This window comes from Anastrepha ludens, chromosome 2 (genome assembly GCF_028408465.1).
Source record: "Anastrepha ludens isolate Willacy chromosome 2, idAnaLude1.1, whole genome shotgun sequence".
NCBI lineage: Eukaryota > Metazoa > Arthropoda > Insecta > Diptera > Tephritidae > Anastrepha > Anastrepha ludens.
Genome location: NC_071498.1, coordinates 44563510 through 44578029, shown reverse-complemented (window position 1 = coordinate 44578029; position 14520 = coordinate 44563510). Strand labels below are relative to the sequence as shown.

The following is a 14520-nucleotide window of genomic DNA, read 5'->3' as shown; positions in this document are numbered from 1 at the left end:
TGACTGCTTTCCCATTTTTACTGGGGGCCCCAAAATTGTCTATAGGTAGTACTACATTCGCCGTTGTTGAAAAAATCGGCGCTCTCATTTGTGGCACATGATTCCCTACTTAAACTTCGATCTTAACGGCTGAAGCTCTTGCCATATACTCGTACATATACATGTACAGTGCCTCACGAAAGTATTCGGAAATATTTTTTCTCGGTTATGAAATATCAGAAACTGCTCGCTCATAACTTTTCCTTTTTCTTGAATATTTGAATTATTTCTTTCATGAGAAAGCTAAGTGTTTATATGTACTAAAAATGAGTTTTTGAATATGAGCCCGAGATAAAATGATCTTTTTTTTACTTTCTACCAGGAAAATTTGATTACCGAACACTTTTATTAGGCCCTATATAGGTATAGTATATAATTGACGCTTTCGCCCATTGTTTGGTGTTTGGTCGAGCTCCTCCTCCTTGTGGCGTGCGTTTTGATGTTGTTCCACAAATGGAGAGACCTACAGTTTTACGCCGCCTTCGAGCGGCAGATACCTTTTTATGAGGAGCTTTTCATGGCAGAAATACAGTCGGAGGTTTCCATTTGCCAAGGGGCGACCCCTATTACTCGTAGAAACAACTTTTTCTATGATTGGCTGTCTCAAATACGGAGACTCGAACTTACGACTCCCAAATAATAGTCACGCACCAAGCCATTCGGTTATTGTGGCCGTATTAAAGGCTTAATAGACATCCTTTAATGCTCGTATTGAAATTTATTCAGACAGTCGTAGAAAAGAGTTATAAATAATATTTGCAATAACAACCAAATTGTCACCAAAGTCTGCGATCAATTGGTAAAAAAAGCCAAAAAAGAAAAAAATCAAATTAGGTAGATTCCCAGCAAATAATGATATCAAAAGGAATGAACACGCCGACTCAGTAGCTAAAGTATGTACATATCTAACTGCCTTCCTTCACTTTCTACACATCAGCAAAAAAAGAAAAAACGATCTCAAACTAAGGTAAACACTCCCGAATGTAAGAAATCACTTTGTCCAATTTCCTTTTCGAAAGAACTTACTACATTTTTCAGCAGTTTATGACCATGCTGAGCCGACCCACAAATATCGCCTCCTTGAAAAAATAGTCTCTAGAAAGCAGGTCTGGGCTACCTTAACTCCTTCACGGCCAGTCTCTCTGACTGTCACCTTCAAAAGTAGAGGCTCTTAAAGCAATAAAATTCGTTCTTCGTTCGGCTCTCATTGGTAAGCCCTTCAATTGGTTCAACGCTTTTCGGAAGGTAATGAGCAGGTGGAATTCCTTTGGAGCCTCGAAAAAGATAGTCATTAGCTAGAAACTCAACTTTCCCGATTTAAATTAATTTGTCGACTTTTCTTCTCACACTTAATTCGATTCAGGTACACACAGTGGAATCACCGGCCGCAATACTGGTATAAATTTCTTCCCCCCTGCGTTTGCAGAATTTCAAAAGCTCCTGTGGAATTTGAGCTCGTCGCTGATTGTCAAGCGAAAGCAGCATTTTCGGTATCGAATGCGCACTAATTCTTTTCATATTCACATAAATGTGTAAAATATTAATAAATCATATCTGGATAATACCCAGCTCCTCCGCTATCTGTCGCATTTTTATTCATTATATATTATAATACTAATTCTTGACTTTAGCAAAGTTTTCGTCCGTGACTGTCGTACTTGAGTGGCCTGAGGGCGCGTCTCGCAACCAAGTTGCCCGCAGCCAATGAAAATCCAGATTCAATTACTCAGAACGTAATAAAATTTGATATACAAGGTGCTCCATTTAACGCTTGAAATTTAGTATGATTTGGCTATAAACAAAAATGCTTGAATAACAAGAAAACTTTTCAATGAATGCATTTCAATTGGGAAAAACAACCTTTTCCTTTAAACATGAAAGGCATTGTCATTCAAGTAACTACTAGACACTTTAGAGTAGAGTTTTATAGTAACCCATTTTATCAACCCAATATTTTCATCAAAATTATTCTAATGTGGTCAAAGCGCAGCTTCTAGGCATTCAATGGTTCTCAGAGTTCCAGCTAATTACTCGTTTTTCGAATGAGTTCAATTTTTTTTAATATTTTCTTTCGATTTTGGAAATGCTTAAGCTTAAACTGATCATCTCCTCACCTCTGGTGCTTTAAGGACTACCCCAAACAAAGCGCTGGAAGTAGTGCTAATGAATTTGCCTACACTAAATCTCGTTAGGAAACACGTGGCCGCCACCTCGGCGCTTAGACTCAAAAGTATGGCGCTATGGAAGGAACGGTGGTTTGGCCATGCTTCTATTTTGCACACTCTGAATAGCCACAAACAAGAAATAGACTATCTATTCCTAGACTCACCTTCGACAAGCTCTTCAAGACGAGTATACCGTCAAGAAGGGAGTGGCAGACACTAAGGCCATGGAGAAGGGGACAATTAAATTTTTATACAGATGGTTCCAAGCACGATAAGGTTGACTATGGATTATTTTCGAAGGAATTGAACTATGCGTTCGACTGGAACTATCCGTTCGACTACCAGACTACTGCAGCGTCTATCAGGCAGAAGTTCTAGCTATAAAAAAGTGGGCACATGTCTAAATACGCATGCTGTAACAAAGCCGACTATAAATATATCCTTGGAATCAATAAATGCGGCTATACTAAGATCAAAGGTTGTACAGAAATGCCGGGCAGTCCTAAATGATATTAGCGTCGTATTCAAGGTCAGCCTTATTTGGGTTCCGGGGCACGCATATTGAGGGAAATTAACAAGAAAACAAGAAATAAACAAGAAAAAGGCAAATGCTTAGCCTCTCAAATGATGATATCTCGAAGGTCGTGGATTGTATAACCGATCATTGGCTATTTGGCAGGCATTCCTTCAGACTAGGAGTTTTCTCGCATGAATATTGCAGAAGTTGTAGAGATGAAGAAGAAACAGTTAAGAACTTCCTTTGCTTCTTTGCCAGCCTTACCTAAAATCAGAGTAGGTTGTCTAGGTAAATGCTTTTTCAATTCTCTTACAGAGCTCCCTGGCGTGGGGATGGGACCAATTCTGCGCTTCAAAAGAGCCACAAAATGGTTCCACAAAGGAAAGTAAATGAGGTTCTCTTGCAACACAGTGGTATCACAACGGATCTATAAGGTCTAAGAGAGCTGGTCGTACAGACCAACTACCACCACAACCTAACCTAAGCTTAAACTGAATTTCGGACATATCCTGGAGTCAAAACATCGACAGTATAAATTCCAAAAGCTAGATGCATCACCCTGTATAAGTATATTGTGAGCAAAAAACAAAAAATACTCCAAATGGCTGAACTTTAGGCTCTAGGCAGAAATGTTGCTTAGATTATGCACAATACTGTACTCGAGCATTTGCTTCACAGCCCGCATTCATTCAATGCAATTCAAAGTTGGCAGCAAGCCTACTATGCGACTATTGTTGGTGAAATGTGACACCAGCACCACAACAGCATAACAATTTGGGAGCGCTGGGCTGCTGCGCATGCGCAAATGTTACTTAAGCAATATTTAAACGCATTAAACACGAGTGATTTTATTTTTATTCTTATATTACTATTTTGATTTTTTTTTTTGCTTTTAGTATTTTTTTTTAAACATGCTTTGTTTACTTTACCTCGTTCAATGAATGTGAGCTGGTGTATTATTTATCAGTTGAGTTGAAAATTTTCATACGTGATCAAACAAAGCAATTATGGACGGGGTTAGAAAGAAGCTGAGGCGGCAACAGTTGAGCGCACGTCTGCGTGCCCTCCTCTTCACCTCTCTGTGTGTGTGCGCGCGTGTTGATGACGAGTCTATTAGTGCGCACTCATCATGCAAGCCTTGGTATTGGCTGGCTGACTGACTAGCGTACGAGCCATTCAACTGTCCAACAATTCATTCTGATGCAGTGTTGGCATCCTTTGTTGCTCACATGGGGGTACATTCTTCAACAACGTTGTTTTCATTAGTACTTTGCATTTTTTTATTATACATATTTGAATTTATTTAATTTTAAGCCTTTTGCTGCTGCTATTCGTTCACATTCTTCTTTGCCTTTTATTGTGCCCTCTCTGTACTGGCTTTTGATATTTTACTATAATTGTCTTTTCTATAGCCATATACATATGTATGTACATATATATGAATGTATGTAAGTGCGTACATATGCTGGTAGTAGTATTTCTGCGTTGGTCCTTACACTATGGCCCGTTCTTGCCCATTCGTTTGCTTAGCTAACCATCTTATGTTCACGTACACGTCCTCCCAGGGGTCACAACACATCCATATATAAACGTACATGCATACATACATACATACAACATATTCAACACCCAACCGACCATAATAAACTGATTAGGTACACTGATCTTATCTTATGCATTTTACGTACGATCACGATCACGCGTCTGTGTAGTGTTGTAATCTCCAATGCAGAGGATTCCCTTCGCTGGCTCATGCTTCTTGTGTCTTGAGCCCTATACGCCTTTGTCTGATGATTGTGGTTCTTCAACAGTGATGACGATCGGGACGTCGAAGAGGAAGACGACACTAATGACGTCCTCCATGATTATTCCCTTTCTTCACATGTGCGCGGTTTGTTGTTGGTTGTGCTACAATTTTGTAACCTTAAGAAACTAAAACTAACACAAAACAACGTAACCAAAATTAAGCGAAAACAACAATAAAGTGGGCATCCAAGAAAGGCGTTTTCAGAAAGGAGATATGTTAAAAAAAAAAACATTTTAATTGTGTGCACACGTGTTCAAATTATCAGCAGGATTTCGGCTACTTTTTTCTGACTGGTCACTGCTGACATTGACTGTGTTTTTTAGTTTAATTTTTCTCGATTATTTTCCATTTCTACAGCATATAAAAAGTAGCTCCCCGGTCAGCAAACCCAAATTTTCAATTCTACATGCACCACCTCTATTAATCACAGCAATGAATTGTGATTTAGGCACGTCCTTTGTCAGCCGATCTACAAAGAAAAACAAAATTCAAAATAAAAAATTGTATCTTCTCATCCAATACATTTCAGGTAACTATTCTCCTTTATTTTCATGGGTGCATTAGGGTGCATCGCTCTTCATACCAAAAAAAAAAATTTAAACTGTTTTTCCATGCGAATTATAAAACTGGGGTGCGTACGGTATTATAGGGCATCTTGAGAGTAAAACAAATTGACTTTTATTTTGAAGAAAATTTAGTGAAACTTCACGAAATTTTTACTCAACATTAACTTATTGTACTTAGCCTTGGCCAAAAGTATTGGGCACCCAACTAAAATCAAGTGATTTCAAATGTGGCTACCGAAGGGACCGCTGCTTTTTGCAAATGGGTCACTAGTGTATTTAACCTTTGATTACAACAATAAATTGTATTATGGGAAAATCCATGCGTAAAATCTAAAAATTTGAATTTTTAAAGGTATACTCAAAATATTTCGGCATTTTAAACTTGGCAGTCAATGTCTGAATAATATTTAGTATCAACCGGATATAAATCAGTTCTTTTTATCGAAATGCCTAAAAAAAGTAAACTTTTTACGGCAATATGGTGGGAATCCATGTTTCAATTAAAGAAGGAAAGTCTCAGGTTGAGATTGCCAATTCGGTGAGGTGTTCGTGGTGCGCAATTGAATGTGCTATTAAGCGATTTGCGGAGACAAAATCCCACCATAATAAATCAAAAAGTGGGAGGAAACTAGACTATACGGGAAGACCAAAAATTGTATGCGAATCTCTCAAAGATCGTAAAAATCCTCTTCTACCATTGTATCTGCTCTGTCGGGAGAAATTGGAAAATCCGTTAGTGCTCGAAAAGCTAGAAGAAGGCTTCTGTAAACAAGTTTAAAAGGATGCAAAGGCCGAAAAAGCCGTGGCTTTTTAAAAAGAATTCGAAAAAAGATTGATCGAATGTTCTGTGGTTAGATTAAACGAACTTCAAGGGAAGATTAGTTTACATCATTTAAAGATATCAACAACCATACCTTCTTCTTCTTAATTGGCGCGATAGCCGCTTACGCGATCTTGGCTGAGTTTAACAAAGCGCGCCAGTCGTTTCTTTCTCGTGAAGTGAAGCCAAGTCATTCCACACCTGATCTTTCGAACGCAAAGGAGGCCTTCCTCTTCATCTACTGCCACCAGCTGGTACCGCATCGAATACTTTCAAAGCCGGAACGTTTGTATCCATTCGCACGACATGACCCAGCCAACGTAGCCGCTGGATCTTTATTCGCTGCGCTATGTCTATGTCGTCGTAAAGCTCATACAGAGCAATGTTCCATCGCCTGCGATATTCGCCTTTGCCAACCGGCAAAGGTCCAAAAATCTTGCGCATAATCTTTCTCTCAAACACTGCAAGCGTCGCTTCATCGGATGCTGTCATCGTCCATGCTTCTGCGCCATACGTTAGGACGGGCATGAGGAGAGCCTTGTAGAGTGTTAGTTTTGTTCGTCGAGAGAGGACTTCACTGCTCAATTGCCTACTTAGTCCAAAGTAGCACTTGTTGGCAAGAGAGATTCCACGTTGGATTTCTAGGCTGACATTGTTATCAGTGTTAATGCTGGAGGATAGTTCCATTTGTAGAAGTCCACGCAAGTGGTGAAAGTTACCCATTCACTTGGGAGTGACCAGGACGATTCTTCTGCATATGATTCAAGCAGCTCATAACTCCCGGGATTAGCCCAAGTATCCTCTAGGTAGCTTCCGAACACTTGTTCGGGAGAGAGCTAACGTGAGAAGGCGAAGCATTCCAGGATAGCTGGTTGTGCACTGGGTTTAGGACCTGCCACTTAAAAAATATATATATTTTTATCGATTTGTACTGATTAAATGAAAAATTCAGTAATTAATGGGCCTAATACTTTTAGCTAAGGCAGACACTATTGAATGCCCGAAACAAAAGCTCCTTATTCATATTGACCTTAACGGTATTAATTTCGGTCTTCAGAGAACAAAAGTTGTTATGCTTATTGGTTTCACGCTCAACTGCACCCCATACGTAGTACTCCAGGGGATAAAGGTCTAGCGAGGTAGGCTGTCATAAGTTCGGTGGCATGGGGTTATGGAAAATTTCAGCCATCCAAATTTGTTTCGCCATCGCTTCGTGTGAAGGAGCAGAGTCTTGCTGAAAGATGTATGCACTGTCACGGCGTAAACTATCAACCCAGGGTTTCACTACGCTCTCTTAAACCTCGATATAGAAGAAGTGTTGTACTTTGTTGCTCACAAGACATAATACCATAACAGTGGTTGGAAACTTCCTTCGCATGACAACAGGAACCTGTATGGGGTTGGAACAAATTTTTGGGGTTGTCAAATTTTTTTTCGTCAGAGAAAACCATAACTTCTCTGGCGTTTCGGGGTGTTTAATTTTGTTTAGAAGTCGTTTTAATCGGATAACTTGCTCTTCTCGTGTTTGCCCCGACTTAAACTGTCTTCTGGGCATAAAGAGCTGTCTTCTGAGCATAAAGTAAAACTTATACCGGAGATATTCATGTACAACTCAACGGATTTTAAAGGGCCCTCGTCAATGACTATTTGCACTTGTTGAATAAATTTTGCAGATCGGTCAATGCCAGAACTTTCCTTGAGTTTTTTGTGCTTTGCAGCAGATTCTGCATAGCCGTCTGGTGCTTCCAATTCACGGCGAAAATTAGAGATTTCTAAATCACTGTGTCTTGTGCATATACGAAAATTTTGTTTGGTAAGTCACCCTAATGTAAATATAATATTTATATATGTATGTATGTGATCTCCCTCCAGCGTTGATGCTGACCAAACCAAACTACATGCAACACATTCAAGAAAATATTTTTAGCTTTAATTAGAAATTCAGAAAAAAAATCCAAGACACCAAAGCATCGCTGCGCCAAAGAAAGTGAAATGCGTAGTTTGGTAGAAAATTAGAGGGTTGTTCTTTGCTTTTATATTCACACATATATTTGTTTTTTTTTTTTTTTTGTTTTGTTTTCGCTGCCCACTTGCCCAACTACCTGTATTGAAATGCCAAACTATTGAGGTGTACCGCCGAATAAAAAGGATTTGATTTGATTTGATTGACGTGCAGGAAATGGCAGGTACGGCTTTTGATTTTATTTCTTTGTTTCAATTATAGAAAATTGGGAATCTGATGAAGACAGGTATTGCTTTTCATGACCCAACAAAATTTTATTGAAGATTACTATGCATTTAACTACATTACTATGTTTTTGAGTTTACCTTTTCGGTTTGATATTTTTATGAGAAGATTTTAATAACTAACAAAAAGAGGTAAAAAAGAAGGGGAAAATCATGTGTTACTTCGGGAAAGTGTTATTTCAAAATTGATACTTAACATCCGGTCATTTTCGGTGCATCCCTCAAATAAAGAGGTATTACTTAAAATGTCTATAACGAAATATTGGCCTATATCGGCCGTCATAGCCGAATGATTTGTGCGTGACTATCATGCGGAAGTGCACGGGCTCAAATTCGGACGCATGAAACATCAAATGATAGAACATGTTTTTTATAATAGCGGTCGGCTCTCCGCAGGCAATGGCAAGCCGCCGAGTGTATTTCTGCCATGAAAAAGTTCCTCATAAAAAATCATCTGCCGTTCGGAGGCGGCATAAAACAGTAGGTCCCTCTATTTGTGGAAAAGTCTCAAAACGCACACCACAAATTGGAGAGGAGCTAGGCCCAACACCAAATAAAGGGTGTAAGCGGCAATTATATCGAAAAATAAAAAGCCAACAAGAAAGATTATTTGAAAACTTTTGATGTTCCTTTATTGCAATAAATAGTGCAGACATACCTATGGGGTTATATCCAGTGTGTTTTTTACCACCATCAGAGACTTTAAGTATTCTGAATTAGAAATTGTGAGCGATAGCCGCAGGCTTTACCACGATTTCTTTTTCTACCTCCAGCAAGTGCTTCCATCACAAATTTCCCACTCTAAGGTTGCCGAAATATTTAAAGCTCAAGAAGATTCTTTGACGTTCGTTAGGTTGAGCACCATAAGAACGGCATTTATGAAAGAGTGGCTTAGGAAGTACATATGCATACCTAATTCGACTGGCATTCGACATACATTTAAATACGTAATGAACACTAGTTTAGTCATCTTCCAGACGCATTTTATATAAAGCCGAGTCTCTTGACCCTTTTATGCTGAGGTACTTATTTGGGAGAAGGATTTTCACTTTTTGGCCAACAATAGTGCGCAAATCATGTTTCCCTCGACGTCAGTAATAGTTAAGTTATGCCGCTATGTGGAACGTCAATCATAATTTTAGACAGCCAGCAGGTGTTGAAACTTTGCTTACAGTAGTCATGGGGTTTTTGTTCACATCCCTGTGCGTTTTTTTTTTCTTCTTTGGAGCTGTTTGTCTCCGAGCGAACGCGTCCCCAGGCAGCGGATCGGAGAAGACTCGACATCATGCAGGATAAGTGGGAAATAAAATACCACGCGCGGACCAAAACAGATAAGCCCTTGCTTGGAGGTGTGGATAGTTCAACTATCCTCACGCTAGGGGGGGACCTGCTAGGGGGGAACCTGCTTACCAAAAACATGCGCGTGCATGGTGAAAAAAAAATGCCCAGAAGCGTCTGCCTTAGATTGAACGGCTACCTAGTCGCCGTCTGTTCTTCATTTAAGAAGCGGCTGTACTAATCACTTAATGCGAAAAAACTGCGGCTATGAGCATCTGTTACTTGAGTAAATATGGGGGGTGAAATCTTGCACAAATAGCATTCAGAAGGGTTCATGACCTCTTCCGCCCAGTTCAAATCTAGCAAGTCTCTCAAGGCGCGTAGTCTTAAATGACCACGTAGGTTGGGTTGAGATTACTCTCCATAAGTTCCGGCTTGAAGTCTGACTCTGGACCTCATGAGGGCCTGTATCAACCCTCCAATGATCTCCTCCATGTTTACACAGGTGTCCATGAAACTTACGGTAACTATGTACACGCGTTGAGATAGCGGGTGTGAGTTGGAGCTCGTACAGTATGAAGGAGGAGATCAGTTATTGCAAGGACCCCCCAACCCTATGCGTGGCCCGTCGCTCTTGATAACTATGTACCCACATAAGTGTAACAGCCGAGCAGACCTTGGTAGCTGCTTCCCTCTTTGCGAATACTTCTGCCTGAGAGATTGCAGTATTACTGCCGAGAGGGAACGGGGGCTGATGTGCTCCGTCTTGAAAAAGATTTCAGGTCCAATGCTGGAGTCAGTTAGAAGGCAGTTCGTGTTCACATTGATAGCACTTGATGGAAATGTGACTATTCGGTGAGGGATGAGGTACCAAAGCTGCCTTCAGAGCACTACCACCGTTTTGCTATTATCTACAGGGTGGTTCATCTAGCATTTGGAATTCGAACATTCGATGCTTTTTTTACTTTATGATGATTTATGATGAGGCATTTACAAAATGTGTTTTGTGATGAAAATATTGCAAGGCAGGCCCTGCACACAACAAGTTGGCCGAGGAGTACGTAAGTCACGCACCACCTGGAGACGGTAAAAATAAGTTGTCATGTCCGTTGGCGAGGATACGTACGGATACGCCCTATCATCTAATAGGAATTCAAGCGAATGATAATCACGCATCAACCCATTCGACTACGACGGCCGCACAAAAGGTAAATAGAGATTTTTTACAGTATCCATTGCGTATACTTTATTTTGGTTTTATAAAACAGCAAGAACAACAAAGTTGAAAAGGAAACAATTTTTTTTTTAATAACTTGATCTACGCTCTCTCGTTTGATACCCATATTAATGTCATAGAGCGATTGTAAGTATTTACATAAATCTAGTTTTTGAAAATTTAGTCCTTCGAAACTTTAAAGGTTCTTTAGACATTTAAATTGGTGAGTCTCTGAAGAACTGAGTCTGCAGCATTTTTATTTGATTTTACTCAATTTGATCACGCACTGAAATTATGCCTTTTCCAATTCACTATGGAACACACACATTTCGCACTTCACTGATACGCATACTCTTAAGATATTTGTTTGTTCCGTGTAAATTAGATTACACTGATTTTATTTGGAAAAAAATGGTTAAAAAATCCTTTGCGCATTTCGTACAGACCCGAAGCTTTATATGATGGATTGATTAGTTTTTTCCCAATTGAATTGCAGTGGTTGCATTACATAAATGTGGTAAAAGTGCAGGAGAGATATACGAATTGCTGACAGCAATAAACAGAAAAAGGAATGGTCGTTCTTGCGCTTTTCGACCCAGTGAAGCCATAAAAAACGTTCGAGAAAGAATTCGCAGAAATCCCCTTAGCAAGCAGAAAATCATGTCCCGGGAAATGAATTTATCGACCGGATCCATATCAAGACTAATTAGAGATGATCTCCACATGAAAACCTTGCGTCGCTCACCTGGTCATCTTTTGACAACGCTCTTGAAAAAATTTGACTCGATAGATGCAAGCAGCTTCCTCGGTGACACGCAGTCATCGGCTATGAAAACATTCGTATAACAGATGAGAAAATGCTCATTATTGAAGAAGTTTTTAATAAGCAAAACTACAAAATCTATGCTAAAATTTTTTAAGACGCAAAAAATGTTGTTCCTAGGGTTCAGCGTGGCTATCATTCAGCCTCCGTAATAATGAGAAGTGTCTTCTAAAGGTATTCTCTTCAATTACGAGCATTGGATCTTCCAGCAAGATTCCGCTCCAGCCCATAAGGCAAAAACCACCCAACAGTGGTTAAAAAACAATATTTCTGGGTTCACAGCCGCAGAAGATTGGTCATCTGGGAGTCCAGATCTGAATCCATTGTTTTCAGAATTGGAGAACATAGCCTGTCGAAATCCTCACACAAATTTGGAGAGTCTCAAATAATCTTTGGTTCGAGCAGCGATGAAAATTTCCATGGAAATCGTACGTGCAATAGCTGAATGGCCTTATCGTTTGAAGGCTTGTGTAAAATCAAATGGTGACCATTTCAAATTAAAACTAAAAAAAATTGTTTAATATTTACTTAATTAAATAAAACTAACTTCATTAAAAAAAGTATTATAATTTCATATCTATAACGGACTGACTTGTAACAGAACTTATGGCAGGACTAAGTAAAGTGCTAATGCACCACTCGTGAGAACATTGTCTAACTTTAATTACCTCTCAAACATTTTATTATATCAAATGCAATTCAAAAACTACTTTCTATGTAACCAATCCAAATAATACTTCGAAAATTTTCGTTATTTTAGTATTACAATTATTATTCTTCTTCTTATTGATTGGCACAATAACCGCTTACGCGATTTTTGATCTTTCCAACCTTGAGGAGGCCTCGGACTCAGTTTATCTTAAAGTGTTATGTCTATCTCAGCGTTTGTGATAATTTTATAAATATTCGTAGAATATTTAGCACCAAGCAATTAGATTTAAAATTTGCGAAAGTTCGCTCACAAAATAAATTTAGATGAAAGCTCTTCATTTGTAGCGTTCTAACTAGAGGTCATAGTACAGCTTTCATATGAGCAACAACCATCTCTTCGCAAATAAAAATGCGTCGAAATTGAATTTGATTTCATTCCACTAGAGTTTAAAAACCATTTAATAAAAATGTTAAAAATCCGAAGTAGTTTTATGTTGAACTTCATGTTTTCCGAGCTTTCGCACTTGTCTTTCATTGAGCGAAAGCTTTGCTCTTAATTAATCTCTACGCTATATCTCTATGCCCTCTATGCGCCGAGTCTATGTATGTACATGGCAAATAAAATTAAAAGCAGTATTTTCTTTCATTTGTTTATATTTATTACAATGTTATTGTATATTTTTATATCTCTTCACATATTCTAAATTTTTTTAAAATTCTCACTAATTGAACTAATATAATAATCTTAAATACAATGTTTAACAAATGTATGGAATCACATCGACGAAGTGCAACTGCATCTGGCGCTGGAAACGTGGCCACTTGCAAATGCCTCTCCTTCACTTTAAAGCTTTATGGTTGGCGACATGGCGCATGCGCGTATCGCTTATTTAAGTTGCGTTGGTTGACGGCAGATACCTATCGGTATGTGTCTGCGTGTCTGGAAGACTTTATCACTGAGCATTTTAACTGCGTCTGTATAAGTTTTGTACTGGGGCGTATTTCGGTGCCGTTTAGCGTGTGCCACTCTACCATGGTCGCCAGACATCTTCCTCCTCTGCCTGAGCCGCATTACTGCCAATGCTGGCATCGATGGGTGAATGGCCACTATAAGTGGTGAGGAGGCTCTGGCTGATGCTGCTATTACTATGTTTCTCACTGCTGACGCTGGAATTGGGACTGCCATTGTAACTTGAGATGGGCGAAATGGGCACAGAATAGTGTGCACGGCCGGCCATATTATTGACAATGTGTACGGATAATGGGGCGGTGATGGGCGTTGGTGTCTGTACGGCGGGCTGCAGTTGATTCAAACGCTGACCAAGATGTGTCATCAGTTGGGTGCCAAGATTCACATTAACACCGGGCAGTTGTGACAATGAGCGTGACACTTCGTTGACTGCGTGTATGTAACCGGAACGGAAGCCCTCAGCTTGTGACATGGCGCCACCCTTAGAAGCGGCCGTCTTGCGTTGTTGTTTTAATTTTTGCAGATGGGCAACGGTCAGCTCAAGGATATCGGCCTTCTCCAGGCGTGTGACATGTTCACCCTCCGACTCCAATGTGACGACCATTAAATCTTTCAACTCGTCCAAACACTTGTTGATGCGCGCGCGTCGTTTGCGCTCCAACATTGGTTTCATCACCTTGCGATATTGATAGGTTTTGGACATTTCCGATACTTGGATGGACATTTTGATGTAATAGTTTGTTTTTTCCTTGTATATGTGCGTGTTTATGTGTGTGTGAGTACGGGGAGAGCCCAAATCCAGTGTATGTTTCACTGCTGAGTGTTTGCGTTGGAATGCATGCCTACTTCGATAGCCTGCGTCCTTTTATACTCCACTTCGGAGCAAAGGTATGTGGAAATGAGCGCAACACCGCAGAGAGCAACCCTTCATAAGGCTTTTTCAAAGTCGAAGAAGCAGAAGCATTGGAATCTGTTCTTGTGCCTTTGCTTTGCACAGAGACGCTCGTCCTTTTGAGTATTTGCCGTGCGTGTTGTGTAGTTCGTGTTTGCTCAGCTCAATAAAGTAGAAATCAACCCTCAATTTCTTGTTACCCCCGCTTCGTCGCCTGCATGCCAGCACATATACGCTTCTTTGCTTACACTTCGCGCTGCCTTCGGCCCTGTCCCCCTTCTGCTGCCATTCTTTAGCACGATTGCTATGACTGTCTTGCAAGTCACCCCTCGTTTGTTTGTCAGTTCGCTTGTTCGACTTTAGGGGAGGAAATCAAATTTCAATGCACGTAAAGACGAAGGATCGCTTTGATCGCTCCAAACCGTGGGAACTACGTTCCTTGTAAGTTTCTCACACGTCGTATGAGCTCACCTGCGCATGCAGTCAGGCTACAGCCGGACAATATGCCAGTCAGCCAGCCAGCCAAAAG

General features: G+C 40.0%; 1 protein-coding gene across 1 annotated transcript; it reads right to left on the bottom strand.

Moving 5' to 3' along the window:
- Nucleotides 1-12947: 12947 nt before the first annotated feature.
- LOC128857386 (enhancer of split mgamma protein) lies at nucleotides 12948-13823 on the bottom strand. The gene has a single exon (XM_054093132.1). The coding sequence runs from the start codon at nucleotides 13821-13823 to the stop codon at nucleotides 13158-13160; it is 666 nt and encodes a 221-aa protein (XP_053949107.1). The 3' UTR covers nucleotides 12948-13157.
- Between the last annotated feature and the right edge of the window lie 697 nt (nucleotides 13824-14520).

Bases quoted from the DNA above. Each gene is read 5' to 3' on its own strand.
- LOC128857386 (XM_054093132.1), bottom strand. From the start codon at position 13,823: ATGTCCATCCAAGTATCGGAAATGTCCAAAACCTATCAATATCGCAAG.